This window comes from Petaurus breviceps, unplaced genomic scaffold (genome assembly GCF_028583685.1).
Source record: "Petaurus breviceps papuanus isolate PSGF00001 unplaced genomic scaffold, PetGlider_PUasm1.0 90903, whole genome shotgun sequence".
Lineage (NCBI taxonomy): Eukaryota > Metazoa > Chordata > Mammalia > Diprotodontia > Petauridae > Petaurus > Petaurus breviceps.
In genome coordinates, this window is record NW_027187376.1 from 90834 (window position 1) to 105124 (window position 14291).

The following is a 14291-nucleotide window of genomic DNA, read 5'->3' on the forward strand; positions in this document are numbered from 1 at the left end:
GGGGGGGGGGGGTGCTGTCAGCTGATTCTAATCCGGTAGCTTATTGTGCTCTTCTCCAAGGCTATCTGAAAGCCTCTGGGTTTTCTGCACTTTTCCCTCTGTGATTTTGGGTTTCCTCCCCAACAGCCTGGCACAGCCTCTCAGGAATGGCTCCTACCTTTTGATGCTCCCGAATTGTTTTGAAACTGGGAGATTTCATGTGGTGACCCCAACAGCCCAGCCAATCATCGTTTTCTGTGGAATACATTTTAAAAAGAGTCAGTCCCTTCTGCTGTTTCCTTCCTTTGTGGTGGAAAGAGGTTCTAAAACCCCACACAGGCCCAGGGAGGTCACTCAGACTACGGCACTGTGCCCACATCAGACAAGTAAGAGCTGTCATGTAGCTCTGCAAGAGGGTGGCTCCAGAGCCCCAGAACCCCTGTCCTATACACATGAAAGGACAGGAACTCAGGGCCTCCTTTGCTCTCGTGTTTATAACATCTGTCCCTCCTTCCACAAGCCCATTATTCACAGACTCTTCTCTAGAAACATCTGTGCTGAATCCTAATCCCTTAGCGCCTCCCCCAGAAGGCAGAAAGTGCTCTGGATGAAAAGGTTCACATCCCACAGTGAGGTCATAGCACTTGGGCAACACTAGTCCTGGTAAATGAGGCAGAACAAGCTGACACTCACTCTTGCTGACTTTGAAATGGGAGCGTCCAATGGTCTGTTTGACAATGTTGGGAGTCACTGTACTCATTTTCCAACGAAGCAGCTTCCTCTGTTGCCAGGGTAATTTCTCCACTAGAGAAAGGTTGAGGGTGGGGGAGTAGGATGGAGAGAGGAAATAACCACACTTAGCTACCAGTAATTCCACCCACGGCCAAATGAGCCTCTGGGAGTTTTCTGGCTCAATGCTTCTTACAATAAACTGAGATGTTCATGAGCAAGATACTTTTGTAATTCAAGTCAAGAGGAGAGAGGCAGGGAGGAATAAGGAACAAAAACTAGAAGATTTAGAGGGCAAAGGTGTAGGATTAGTTAGGAAGTGGGACAATATAGGGAAAAGGGTACAAGCCTAAGAAGGAAATTTAGACTGGGGTCAGAAGCTATGGTCTGCCTATGAGAACCATGGCTTCTTACAAGGACCTGAACCCTGAGGGTGATAAATGGGCTACACCTGACTCCTGGCAGAGAGGCATCTCCCCATCCCCCATTCCCAACCTCCCCCATGGATTACCCTTCTGTCAGACCTTTTATCTTTACCCTGAATACTGAATTTTTTCCCACTGGCTCGTGTGACTTTAAATGCTTCTGCAGGTTTACCTCTTTCATCCCTTGTGCCAAAGTAGATGGTAGGGGGGACATTAGGAAAGAGGCTGTAGATAAGGGGTTGCCGCACAACTTTCTCATGATTGGCAAGTGGTTTGGCCAGAACTTCCATGCAGTTCCTAAAATGAGAAGACAGGAACGCAGAAGAATAAGGAGACTTGCTGATATCAGAAATATGTTGCTTTAGTATGCTGGAGGTCCAAAGCCCTGCTCCCCAGAATGGAAAGAGGCTCCTCAACAACTTCCTAGGTATGAACGTGTAGCGTATGACTGCAAGGTCACTGTCATTTTTAGCAAATGTTCTTAATCCTTTTTACTCTGGGATACACCTTCAGAGATCGATGGTGCAACAGGAAGCACACTGGATTTGGAGTCAGAGGTTTGAACATGACTCTTGAGCCCAGTTCTACTAATCACTTCATTCCCCGAGCCTGGGGTTATTCATCTGTAAAATGTGGGAGTTGGGTCAGACTGCTCCTACAGCTTCTTCTAGCTCCAGGTTAGATCCTCCAATAGAAGTCTGACAATTTGCTCACTGCTTCACAGGCATAGTTTCCCCACCTCTGTAAAGAAGTGGAGAGAGGCACCAAAAAGGACTTTAAATAACAGGGAGTTTGTCCTGTTCACTACACAATCACTGAAATCTACTGAGCAAGAAGACAGCAGAATCACATCTGTACTTTATGAGGATGGACTTAACGGCTGAGTGGAAGATCCAGTGGAGGTTTGCAATGGGCTATTACAAGAGTCCAGAAAAGAGGCGAGTCTGAATCAGAGTGATGGGAGTGGATAGAGAGTACAGCTAAGTAAGACAGTAGGGTTGAAAAGGCTTGACAACTCAATGAGTAAAACTATGAGAAGTCAAATATGACCTCCAGGTTGTAAACTTGGATGACTGAAAGAACAATGGTGTCCTTGATGGGTTTGGGGGGAAAAAGATTACGAGCTCAGTTTTAGACATGTTAGACTTGAGAGGTTTATGAAATACCTATGTAGAAATATCCAGAATGTAATGAGAGAAAAGGGACTGGACCTCAGGAGAGAGATATAGGTATGTAGATTTGGGAGAGTCTGCATAGATATGGCAAAGGTATCCAAGGAAGCTGACAAGATTATCAAGAGGGAGAGAGGGTGGTTAGGTGGTGCACAGGTCCTGCAGTCAGGAGGATCTGAGTTCAAATCCGGTCTCAGACACTTACACTTAACACTTACTAGCTGGGTGACCTTGGGAAGTCACTTAAACCCAACTGCCTGGCCTTTCCCTCCCCCCACTTCTCCCCCCCCCGAAAAAAAAAGGGGGGATAAAAGAAAGAGGAGAGGGGAGGGCCTAGAAAAGAGCCCCAAGGTACACTCAACTCATAGAGGGTAGGACTTGGATGGGGATGATCCTGCTAGATTCTGCTGGAAACTAAGACATAGTGGTGTCATAAGAAACCAGCAAAGGAAAGAATATAAGGAATGGTTGGTCAATAGTACCACACTCTACAGAGTGGTGAGCAAGGGCACTGGATCTACCAACAGAGAGCTAGCTCACTGGTGATTCCAAAAGAATATCCTTTCAGTTTAGTGATGGGGGCAGAAAACAGAAGTGAAAGCAAAGAATGCAAATAGCTTTTTCTGGGAGTTTGGCTATGTAAAGAGAAATACATGACGACAGTTTGAAAGCTTTTTTTTAAAGGATGTAGGAGATCCAAGGATGTTTTTTAAGCAGCAAAGAAGGACCCAGTGGAAAAGGAGAGATTAAAAATTAAGCAGGTGACTATGGAAGTAGAATAACACATATCAGACATAGTTATTAATGCTTTTGCTGAACATAATTGACTACTTTTGCTGAACTGGTTTTTCTCCTTTATTTTTAAGCCATTGTTATAAAGAAAGACTCACTGAATAGGGAAGGCATATTTTCAGAAATGAATACGATATCCAAACAAAAACTATCAATAAAAAGAAAATTAGGGCAAAAGGATGATCAAAAAGACAAGTGCCCAGAAGAGATGGGAGGGAATTGGGGGCACAGAAAGACAAGTTAGAATTGGCAGGAGAAAGGCCACCTCATTCCCAGAGAATGGAGGGAGCAAAGGAAAAAAAAATGGATGACAATGCTGAATTTATCTGAAGTGTGGAACTGGGAAAGAGAGAAAGCTAATTCAAAATAACCTTTGATTTTTTTCAGTAAAATATGAAACAATGTCCCCTATGAAGAGGGAAGGGTTGGTACAGATAGCTTCTGAAGGGGGTTTGGAATAGTCACTATAGAGAGTAGGATAGAGGGTCAATCAGGGAAGAGCAAAGGCATCATAGTGCAGCAGGAAGGGTCCTGTGATCTCCCTGGGTAGTATTCAGCAGCATGCAAGCAAGGATGAATAATCCAGGTTTGGTTGGCTTTGGAAGAGGAGGACTGGCAAGCCGACAAGGGGATGAAGGACTCAGGGTCTGAAGACAGAGTAACTCTGAATGCTTTTGTGGGCCCCTTCCATCTCTATTGGGTCCTAAACTGAACTTAAAGCAGGGGCCCAGATGCTTGGATGACTAAATTCTCCAGTCTGGAAGACAGAACAGCCTAACTGATGTGTAGGCTCTGGGTTTCCCAGTCACTCACCGAGAGATCACTGCAACTGATTCACTCGCTGAGACACCGCTGACTGAAGAACACTCGGAGTCCTCTAATGGGAAAAAAAGAGAAAGCAGTGACTCCTAAGATGCCCAGGAGCTATTAGGCATGTGATACCCGAAGGGAACAAATGGCTGGAAGGAAAAAAGACCAATCTTCCTGATCCTTCCTGGTGCCCTCAGGGCAGCCATTTTTTGCCCTGTTTTATTAAGCCTTAAATACTGAATGGGCGCTGCCTCAGTCAAATGGAGACCTGTTAAAGACCTTTGCTTGAAAAGGCCAAGGGCCCCCACTGCATCCTGGGCCATCTCCAGTGGTCCAGACCCATATCTGGCCACCAGACCCAGATGGCCCTGGAGGAGACAGTGAGGCAGGTGACTTTGCACAGCCCTGCCTCACTTACATCCAAGTCACTTGCATGTCATGGCATCACCTGCCACATGTCATAGTCCTCTTCAAGAACGAAGGACAAACAGCAGGCAAGGGTAGCAGAAGCAACTACTTACCGTCTTCCTCTTCATCCTCATCTTGGCTACAACAGTCTTCTATACTATCCCCCAGCTCCTCTTCTACATCCTCAGCCTCACCACGGAACATGTCAGTATTGGAACTATAAAGAAGTGATACCACACACTCAGCTGTCACTCCCCCTCGCTCTCCAGCCATTGGTCCTCCTTTCTTTCAATCTTTGTTCCCCAGGTTGGACCTCCCATCTTGCTCCAAGTGCTCCCAAAGACTAAGCACAATCCATTATTCCTCCTTTGGTAGGGATCCTGTCTTCTTTCTTTACTCCTTCAGAGTACCTAGTACAGTAGTCTACCCACAGAAGACACTCAAATGGTTGCTGTCTGGCTCCTAGAACTTGTCAGATCCTTCTCTGAGAACTATAGGACATAAACCTGCATAGTGGAGAAGGGCTGAGACCTAGGTATGCATGGGCTAACCATCGATTCAACAACTTGTCCAAAGATGGAAAGGAGCTGTCCTTCTAACCTGGGAAGCTTCTGCAATCCACCCTTGCTCTTCACTAAAGAGAAATCAAACTCTAGCTCAGCCCTGTGATTAAATCAACCACCAGAAGTACAGTATTGAGTCAACTCACTTCATTAAGATGCTATGACATTCATCTCTCTACTCTCTAGACCAAGGGGACTACCAACCTAGGAGTCACAAACTTTTGGAAGCAAGGCAATTGAGGTTAAGTGACATGCCCAAGGTCACACAGCTAGTAAGTGTCAAGTGTCTGAGGCCGGATTTGAACTCAGGCCCTCCTGACTCCAAGGTTGGTGCTCTATTCACTGCGCCACCTAGCTGCCCCAACCCACAAACTTTTGGAATGTATTTTGATAACTATATCAGTATTAACTGGTTTCCTCTGTGGTTCTATATATTTTATTTTTATGCAATTGAAAACATTCTTCTGAGAAGGGGCCCATAGACTTCACTAGGTTAAGAATCCCTGCTCCTGAAAGACCCTGAGCAGAGCACTCTATAACTCACTTGAAGCTCCTAACAGATGAGTTCTGCTGCTGCTGCTGCTGTTTTCCTTCTTTCTGACCTTTAGCTGGCTGGCTCAGATGGATGGAAGACATTCGGTTGGCCACGTCCGTCACACTGAGAGCCGGTGGTTTTTCTCCAGTGGCACTGGCCCCAATCCCACCAGCAGGTTCATTGTTGGGAGGATTGGGATGTGAGGCAAGAAGGTGAATGCTGATGCGCTTCGTACAAAAGACAGTACTGTCCAACCCCACATTGTCAGAGCCATCAGGGGGGGGTCTAGTCTCCAAAACTGAATCCTCTCGGGCAAACCGAGGGCTCACCACAGGGGGCTGCCACCGTCCATTCCCATTAAGGAGATTCCAGTGGAAGCTGGAGTTCATGAGACAGGACCGTTCAATCCGGTAGCCTTGACCCATCTTGGCAAAGCCCCTCCCTGTCAACTTTCTCACAGCCTCAGTCAATCGGATCTCCCTGGAAAAGGCCCGGGAATTGTCCTTAGCCTCTAAGGTCCAGGAAGGCCGCTCTGCCCTTGGGGATGAGACATTCTGGTTATAGGTGGGAGAGGCACCTCTGGCAGGGGGACTGGTGGTGGTTGTGGTTAGGATGTTATGAGTAGGAGGGGTGGTGTTATGCGTAGAGGCATGGTCAGGGATAGTGCCATTGCTCTTGGATACTCTGTGGTCAAGGTGCAGGGGGGAACAGTCTCCAGTGCCCCCTGAATGATTCCAAGAGACAGGCATTGGGATCTTGGGTGGGGGTACTGGCTTCAGGCCCTCTGAGGCCTGCTGTGAAGGCACTTTAGTGCTATTTGGCCTCAGGAAGGAATTGTTGTTGAGCACAGGCTTGTAGGAGGAGGGAGAGAGGGAGGAAGGGATCTTTCCTGAGATGGCAGGGGTCACACTCTTCCCTGAAGAGTGCTCCCCGGCAGCTCTCAGTGGGAGACATGGGTCTGTGGCTGAGGAAGCCATAGCCCCAGGAAGGGTGGAACCTGTGGCTGGGGTGATGACTTTAGGGGCAGGGAGACCTACTGGGAGGCTCCTTCTGGAGAGAGTAAAGGGTCTTTTGTCTGATGTGTTTGACCGTAAACAGAAAGACTCAAGCTGCTGGTAAGGTTTGTGTCTGTAGTTGGAACGCCGGTACAGCAAAGTGCTGCTGAAAAGGTCCGGGAGGGAGTGCAGATGACAGGGGGAGTTGCCGTGGCCTGAGATGACAGCTGTGGTCCCAGAGTTACATAGGGTGTTGGGGTAAAAAAAGTACGCTGGCTGGGGAGTGATCCCCAGGGCTCCAGGGCCCTGCCCTGATGAAAGGGTCCCCACGTGCTTCTTCTCTAGCCTCCAGATCGGCTTCACCTGCTGCTGTGCCTGGTACCAGGTTTTGCCCTCAGAGGGTTTCTCCACTGATGGGGTCGGCGCTGTGCCTGGGGGACCACCCTGCTTGAAGCTGTTTCCCCGGCGGAGGCCAAGACTATAATGCTCTGTCCCTGCAGAGGCCATGAGGGAGCCATTTCACAGCCACATAGGGCCTGGCTCGTGCACGGTGCCCTGTGCCTCAGGTAGCAGCAGCATCCTTGGGATCCGTCAGCCTGAAAAAGGAAGAAAGAGCGAGGTGAGCCAGAGTCTACAAAGAAAAACTAAGGGGACAGAGAGATATCACCACTGTCTGGGGGAAGGAAGAGCACATGTGGCCATACTTTGACTTTCTTGGCTCAGGGGACCAGACTTGACCCACATTTTACTGGTATCCAGGTAAAGACAGATCTCAGTGAAGTCTGTTTCCCTCCTCTTATCACTCAATCAGAGCAGACTTCCTAGAAGAATGGAGCTTTTTAAGACACATGTTCCTGTGAAGTGAGCAGAACCAGGAGAACATTGAACACAGTAACAGCAACATTTTAAGACGAAGAACTGTGAATGGCTTGGCTATTCTCAGTAATACAATGAACAAAGACAATCCCAGAGGACTCATAAGGAAGCATATTATCCGCCCCCAGGGAAAGAACTGATATAGTTTGAATACAGACTGAAGCATGCTATTTTTCACTTTCTTTCATTCTTTTTTGTTTATTTGGGTCTTTTTGTACAAAATGACTAATATGGAGGTGTTTTACATGATTGCACACATATGACCTGTATCTGTTTATTGTCTCAGGGAACGAGGAAGGGGGACCTCAAAACTTTTTTTTTTAATGTCAATAATGTTAAAAATTGTTTTAACATGTAATTGGGGAAAAAATAAAATACATATAAAAATGTTTGTTAAATGAAAAAAAGGACACATGTACTAGCTCGCATTCCTGCATACAGAAACTCCCTCTTCCTTCCTTCCCCAAAATGGCTCATATTTGATATGATACTTCTACCTCCAAAAACCTTCTCCATGTGGTCCCCTACTTCATCTCAACACAGGTCCAACTAGAACTAGGGTAAGTATGAGTACAACCAAGAAAGCAGATCATCTCTCCTCCTAACCTACTCTGAAAGAGTCAAAGATCACTTGAGAAGGTGCTCATTCTCTAAGTGTTCCCCCAAACAACTCCCAAATGCCTATGGCTAGAGCACAAAGCTGTGCCACTGAAAGCAGGAATGGTCAGGTTGTTCATTTCCTTCATTAAGCATAGCAAATTTAAGAAATGGACTGATTATTGCTAGTCCCTGAACCATTTTTAACTCAGGATTTGCAGGTATGAATAATCCGATTTCAAAGACTTGGGGTGGGGGGAAGAGAACATGGGACAAAGTTGTTGACTGAGTGATCATATTTTCAAACAGCCAATATAGAACAGGCAAGTAGAGCCAGCAGGCACTAGGAAAAGGTAAAATAAGTTTACTCCTCACTCTTCTTCCTCAAGTCCCAGGCTGAGCCCAACAGTTACAGCAGAGCTGAGATAGGGACCCATCCATAGCCCCATTTTTCCTTATTTAACAGTGCCCCCTCATATAAAGCAGTTTAGAGCCAGGATGGAGGATGTGCTGTATTAAGGGAGCTCAAAGGCACTGACAAGCGACTCAGCACTGGCAATTATCTTTGATACTGTAATTCATAGGAGTCTCAGCCTTTCACAATTGAGAAGGGAAGGAAAGTGGAGACAACATAGAACAGGCTGTCCCTGACTGCTAAACTCCTGTCATCAAAAAGAACACTTCTACCTGGCAGTCAGGATATCTAGAAAGATTCTGAGAATACCATTCCATCCAGACAAGTTGACAAGCACATGAGTAAGGCAGGCAAACAATCAAAGTGTTCTCATTTTTGTCTGGAGAGAAGGAATCACCAGAGAGCAATTAACCTAAGTTTTAGTTTAACTGGGAAAAGGAAATGTATTTGCCAAGTGTGTGAGTTCAAAGGAATTACTTTTGGTTAGAACGGTGGGAGGGGAAGGCTTCCTGGTAGAGGAGGCACTTGAACGAGGCCTAGCAAAACAGGTTAACATTTTAAGAGGCAAGGACAGAATAGGTGGGGAGGGCATTCTAAGCCTACGGAGATTCAATGTCCTCCTAGGTCTCTTCCAGGTCTAAACCTATTAATACCAGCAAATGCAGGGAAGTAGCAAAGTGCAGCTTGTGCAGAGAACATCAACTGATTGAGGTGGACATACAATGTAAAAGTGTGGCAACAGTCTTGAAAATAGGTGGGGGTCAGGTGATAGAGTCTTAAAACCAAAAAGCCTGGATTTCAAGTGGCAGGTAACAAGTGGACACAGAGCTTTGGAGCAGGCCAGTGAGGATGTTGGCACCCAACTCCAAAGTAATGAACTGGTCCATTGGGCCCAAACAACTCTGACTTTCTAAGCCCTTTATCCAGGATAACTGGCACAATGGATTAAATTTTGCTTTCTCCACCTGCCCTCTAAACAACTCCTTTAAATTGGTTTAACTAACACAGAGAATACTTATTTATGTAGTCAGGCTGGAAGAGAATTTAGGTCACTAACTATAATTTATACTAGTCCCTCTCCATCTTCTATATCTGGCATAACTGCCCCTAAAAACCTTTTAGGTTTTCTACAAATGTAAATAATAGCATTCTATGAACCCTGATATTTCCTGGGTTCCCAAGTTTTAAGAGAGAAGGGAAGGCTAGTTAGCACATTAGATAGAGGACTGGTTCTGCAGTCAGGAAGACCTGAGTTCAAATATGACCACAGATACTTACTAGCTGTGTGATCCTGGGCAAGTCACTTAAATCCTGATTGCCTCAAAAAAAAGTTCTGAAAGTGATAAAAGGTACTCATTCTTAGCTCACCCAAACTGCTGTCAGGCATGCCATATTCACACACCATAGTCTCTGTGAGATATATACAAATGCAGAAACATGGGGCAAGTATGGAAAACAGATATAAAATCAACACACTCAGTTCCTGACCCCTTCATGGCTTCTGAGGCTCAGGACACAGACCAAGCATGAAATGTATGTGTGTATGTGTGCGTGTGTCTGTACACATTTCTACATATTTCTAAAACTTGTAAGGTATTCAATTATACATATTAACAGCAATAGTATAGCAATAATCAATTGTGAAAGACTTAGCTACACTGACCAATATAATGATCTACAATAGTTCCAAAGGACTCATAATGAAAAATACTATTCACTTCCATAGAGAACTGATGAACTCTGAGGGCAGACTGAAACATTTTTTTGCTTTCTTTTTCTTTTCTTTTTTTTTGCAACATGACTAATAGGGAAATGTTTTCCATAACTTCACATGTATAATGGGTATTGTATCATTTACCTTCTCAATGGGTAGAGAAGGGGCTAGAGAGAGGGAGAGAAATGGGAATTGAATTTTTTTAAATTAATGAATGAACATATAAATAAGGCTTATATTGTGTTCCACAATTTTACCCCATGAAGGGAAGAAAACTAAGGATAGACAACTAACTCCTCCCTAGACCGAAAAAATCTCATTAGCTGTCATAGATCTGAGATAAACTTAAGTGCCAAGGCTCAGGTTAGGATGAATGGAAGGCAGGTGACTGAGTGGATTCCTTCTGAACACATATTGCTTATGTTTTGCTCTTCAAGATTCAACTGTCTTTATGCCATCCAGTCCTAGCAATATCTGACTCAAGTGAAGAAAAATCCAATTCTTTTAAATTTAAGCGAGGCACATACCCTAAGGAGGTCATAGACAGTAAAATCCCATAAAGTCCCACAAAAATTTTTGTGGTAACAAGAAACAGGAAAGAAAGGTGTCCATTGATTTGAAGGATGGCTAAACAAACTGTGAAATTGTGAAATATGAATGTAGATAAGCCATGAATATGAAAAATTCACAAGCATAGAAAGACATATACTAACTGAAGAAGAGTACACAGAAGTAGGAGAACAAAACAATGACAACAATGTAAACTGAACAAAGAGAAGTGTGGTCAAAACACAGGAACAAACAGTCCTCAAAGAATTTGACAATTTTGTCCACCATATGAGAGGATGTTTTAAATCACTAATAAGAGAAATGCAAATCAAAACAACCCTGAAGGTTCACCTCACTTTCAGAAAACTAGCAGAAAAAAACAACAGAAGATGGGAATAGTTGATGCTAGAAAGGTTGTGGTAAGAAAGGCACAATAATGCTTTGGGCTAGAGCTGGGACCTAGTACAGCTGTTCTGGAAAACCAGAATAGTTTTCTATTAACTAATTATGGAATGATGGCAATCAAGTGGCTAAAATGTCCCATACATTTTAACTCAGGGATACAATGTAGGCATATACCCTTAAGAAGGTCGTTGACAAAAAGAAAGGCTCCACATAACACCAAAATATTTAGAGCAGGGCTTCTGGGAGTAGTAGCAAAGAACTAGAAACAAGGTAGATGTGTGCCAATTAAAGAAAGCCTAAAGAAATTATGTTACATTAATGTAATGGAATATACTGTGACATAAGGAGCAGCTAGATGGCACAGTGGATAAAGCAGCAGGCCAGGAATCAGGGAGACCTGAGTTTAAATCCAGCCTCAGATACTTACTAGCTGTGTGACCCTGGGCAAGTCACTTAACCCTGTTTGCCTCAGTTTCCTCATCTGTAAAATGATCTGGAGAAGGAAATGGCAAGCCACTCCAGTACCTTTGCCAAGAAAACCCTAAATGAGGTCACAAAAAGTGGGACATGGCTGAATGATAACTATGACATAAGAAAACGATGAATTCAGAGAAGTATGAAAAGACATGAACCGATGCAAAGTGAAATGAGAAAATCGAACTGATATTGTCTCCCTTTTTGTAGCTGATTCTGTTCTGTATCACCCTTAACATTCTGTATTGCTGCTCAAGTCACATTTCTTTGTCTCTGGGTTAAACTCAGTTCAGCTTTCCTCTCCAAATTAATTAAGTTTAGAAGTTCAGTTATCCTGCTAATCACTGTTCTATTTTTGTGTCAAGGAAATCTGTTATCCTTGCAGGTGGATGCCAGGGAGTCTGGTCTGTTATTTCTACAACACTGGCTATCCTTCAAGAAAGTCTGGTCTGTTATCACTAACTAGTCATGCAGGTGGACACTACCAATGAACTTTACATAGTGACAAGATGGAAGGAGGGGTTGCTGCTAGCCCTGCATTCCAGACTTCTATCCAATCATACTGTTTTCCCCATCTTTGATACCACCTTCCAGCTTTTGGATGCTCCTCCTTTCGTCTGTAAAAAATGATCTGTCTTCACTCTAAGTCTTTTTGCTTACTGAGGGGCTAAAGACATCTTTTATTGGTAATTGCTAATCTTACCAATGAAGTGAATGTGCTCAGAACTCTCTGCCTCAGGCAGATTTTTACTATACTAGAAATAGAATCCTAGAAAACAATATACACAATGACAACAATGTAAAGAACCACTACAAAATAATAAAAAAATTAATAAGCAAAATTATAAAGAACAGTCATTGGCTCCAAGAAAGACATGAGACAATACCTCCTACTTTTTTGCAGAAAGTGAGAGGATAGGTGAATGTCTGGAGTATTGTATTCAGTGTCATTTTTTTGACATATTAATTAGGTTTTGTGGAATTATTTTTTTCCCTTTCTTTTAAAAGTTCTTTGTTCTAACAGTTGGCTCTCTGGGAAGGGGAAAGAAGAAGGAATATAAGAAGATATCTAGGTGATATAAATATACTCTAACAATTTTTTTAGATAAGTTTGCTGATGGGGAGAAAGGAAGGATATATCTGGAAATCAATGTGGTTTGCCATTTCCTTCTCCAGATCATTTTACAGGTGTGGAAACTGAGGCAAACAGGGTTAAGTGACTTGCCCAGGGTCACACAGCTAGTAAGTATCTGAGGCTGGATTTAAACTCAGGTCTTCCTGATTCCTGGCCTGCTGCTTTATCCACTGTGCCATCTAGATGCTCCTTATGTCACAGTATATTCTATTACATTAATGTAACATAATTTCTTTAGGGTTTCTTTAATTGGCACACATCTACCTTGTTTCTAGTTCTTTACTACTCCCAGAAGTAGAAATAAGTATTGACTAATAAAAGTTAGTTAATAAAAATTAAGAAATAACTAGAGAAAGAGGAAAACCAAATAGTTGCCATGGAGGTAGATGAAGGAAATTCTCATCTCCTAAAACTCCAGAGTAAATAAAGGGAAGGTACAGAAGTGGCTTAGATCTAAGCTTGATATTTGACGAGCTATAGAGGGCAGGAAGAAACTCAAATAGAAGACCACATAGAAGAAGTTTTTCTAACAAAGGATTCTCCCACCTCACATTAATCCATCCTATTCTTTTATTTTTTAAGATGGTACAGAGTATGGAGGGATGGGAATAAAGGTCACCTGCCTTCCTAGGAGAAAGGTCCAGAGAGTGAGTACCAAGCAGGTGATGTGAGGATATCTCAGCAACACTCTCTCTGAGCAGTGACTTTATAGTTATTATGGGGAGGCAAAATTATTGTCTTCAATTCAGGCACCAAACACTTTTTCCAAGGGAGCAAAAGGTTAGTAAGAGGCCTTAATTTCATGTCCTATGAAGATCTGTTGATAGAAATGGAGCTGTTGAGCCTCAAGAAGAGAAGACTCAGAGAGGTGCAGAACCAGGAGAATAGTGAACACAATTATTGATACATTTTATCTGTTAGTACTAACTGATATCCTGGGCTCCTCTCAGCAATGCAAGGCTATAAGACAACTCTAAAAGACTCATGATGGAAAGAGATATCCACATCCAGAGAAAGAACTAGAGTCTGAATGCAGATTGAAGCAAACTACTTGCTCTCTTTTTTGGTTTTATTTTGTTCCTTCTTTCTTGTTGTTCATTCCATTGGTTATAATCCTTCTTTACAACTTGGCCAATGTTTAATGTGAAGGTATTTGTAGAACCTATATTGGATTGCATGCCACCATTGCATGGGGGGAGTTGTAACTCAAAAGCTTGTGGAACTGAATGTTGTAAACTAAAAGTAAATAAATTAAATTTAAAACAAAAGAAGACTCAGGGGGCTCCTGGCAGCTCTGCTCTAGTCTCTGAAGAGTGCTCTAGTGGAAGAGGGATCAGACTTAGTTTTTTGGCCCCAGAGGGAAGAACTAAAAGTGATATATGGGAGCTACCGGTTTGACATCATGAGAAGCCTCCTGGCCACTAGACCATCCAAAAGGGGAGTGGGCTGCCTTGAGATGTGTCCAAGCAAAGGCTGAATGGGCACTTGGTATGTTTATGGGAAAAATTTCTCCATCAGGTACCAGTTGAACTATGTGGCTGCCAAGGGCCCTTTCTCATTCTAAAATTCCATGATGCTATGATATGAAGTGAGTGAGCTGTACTAAGAAAGGCCTGAGGGCCAAATACAAAAACTCTCTAGATGCCAAACAGGCTACAGAAAAGCTTCAGCCATGTCAGTCACTTCAATCAGAGGTGACTCCTTCAACCTAGTTTCAC

The 14291-nt window shown here is 43.6% G+C and overlaps 1 protein-coding gene across 5 annotated transcripts in view; it reads right to left on the bottom strand.

Annotated features, from left to right (window-relative positions):
- Positions 1-14291, bottom strand: part of TTLL4 (tubulin tyrosine ligase like 4) — a 43204-nt gene that overhangs the window by 10889 nt on the left and 18024 nt on the right. For 2 of the 5 annotated variants that reach the window (XM_069075129.1, XM_069075128.1), the window contains 7 exons: positions 7113-7262; positions 5423-7004; positions 4429-4532; positions 3911-3974; positions 1306-1430; positions 673-783; positions 158-234 (listed from right to left, as the gene is read on the bottom strand). In XM_069075129.1, coding sequence (XP_068931230.1) covers positions 158-234; positions 673-783; positions 1306-1430; positions 3911-3974; positions 4429-4532; positions 5423-6915 — 1974 coding nt within the window. In that variant the 5' untranslated portion in view covers positions 6916-7004; positions 7113-7262. The remainder of the gene's footprint in view (positions 1-157; positions 235-672; positions 784-1305; positions 1431-3910; positions 3975-4428; positions 4533-5422; positions 7005-7112; positions 7263-14291) is intronic. The other 3 variants (XM_069075127.1, XM_069075131.1, XM_069075130.1) reach the window with 2 other exon arrangements.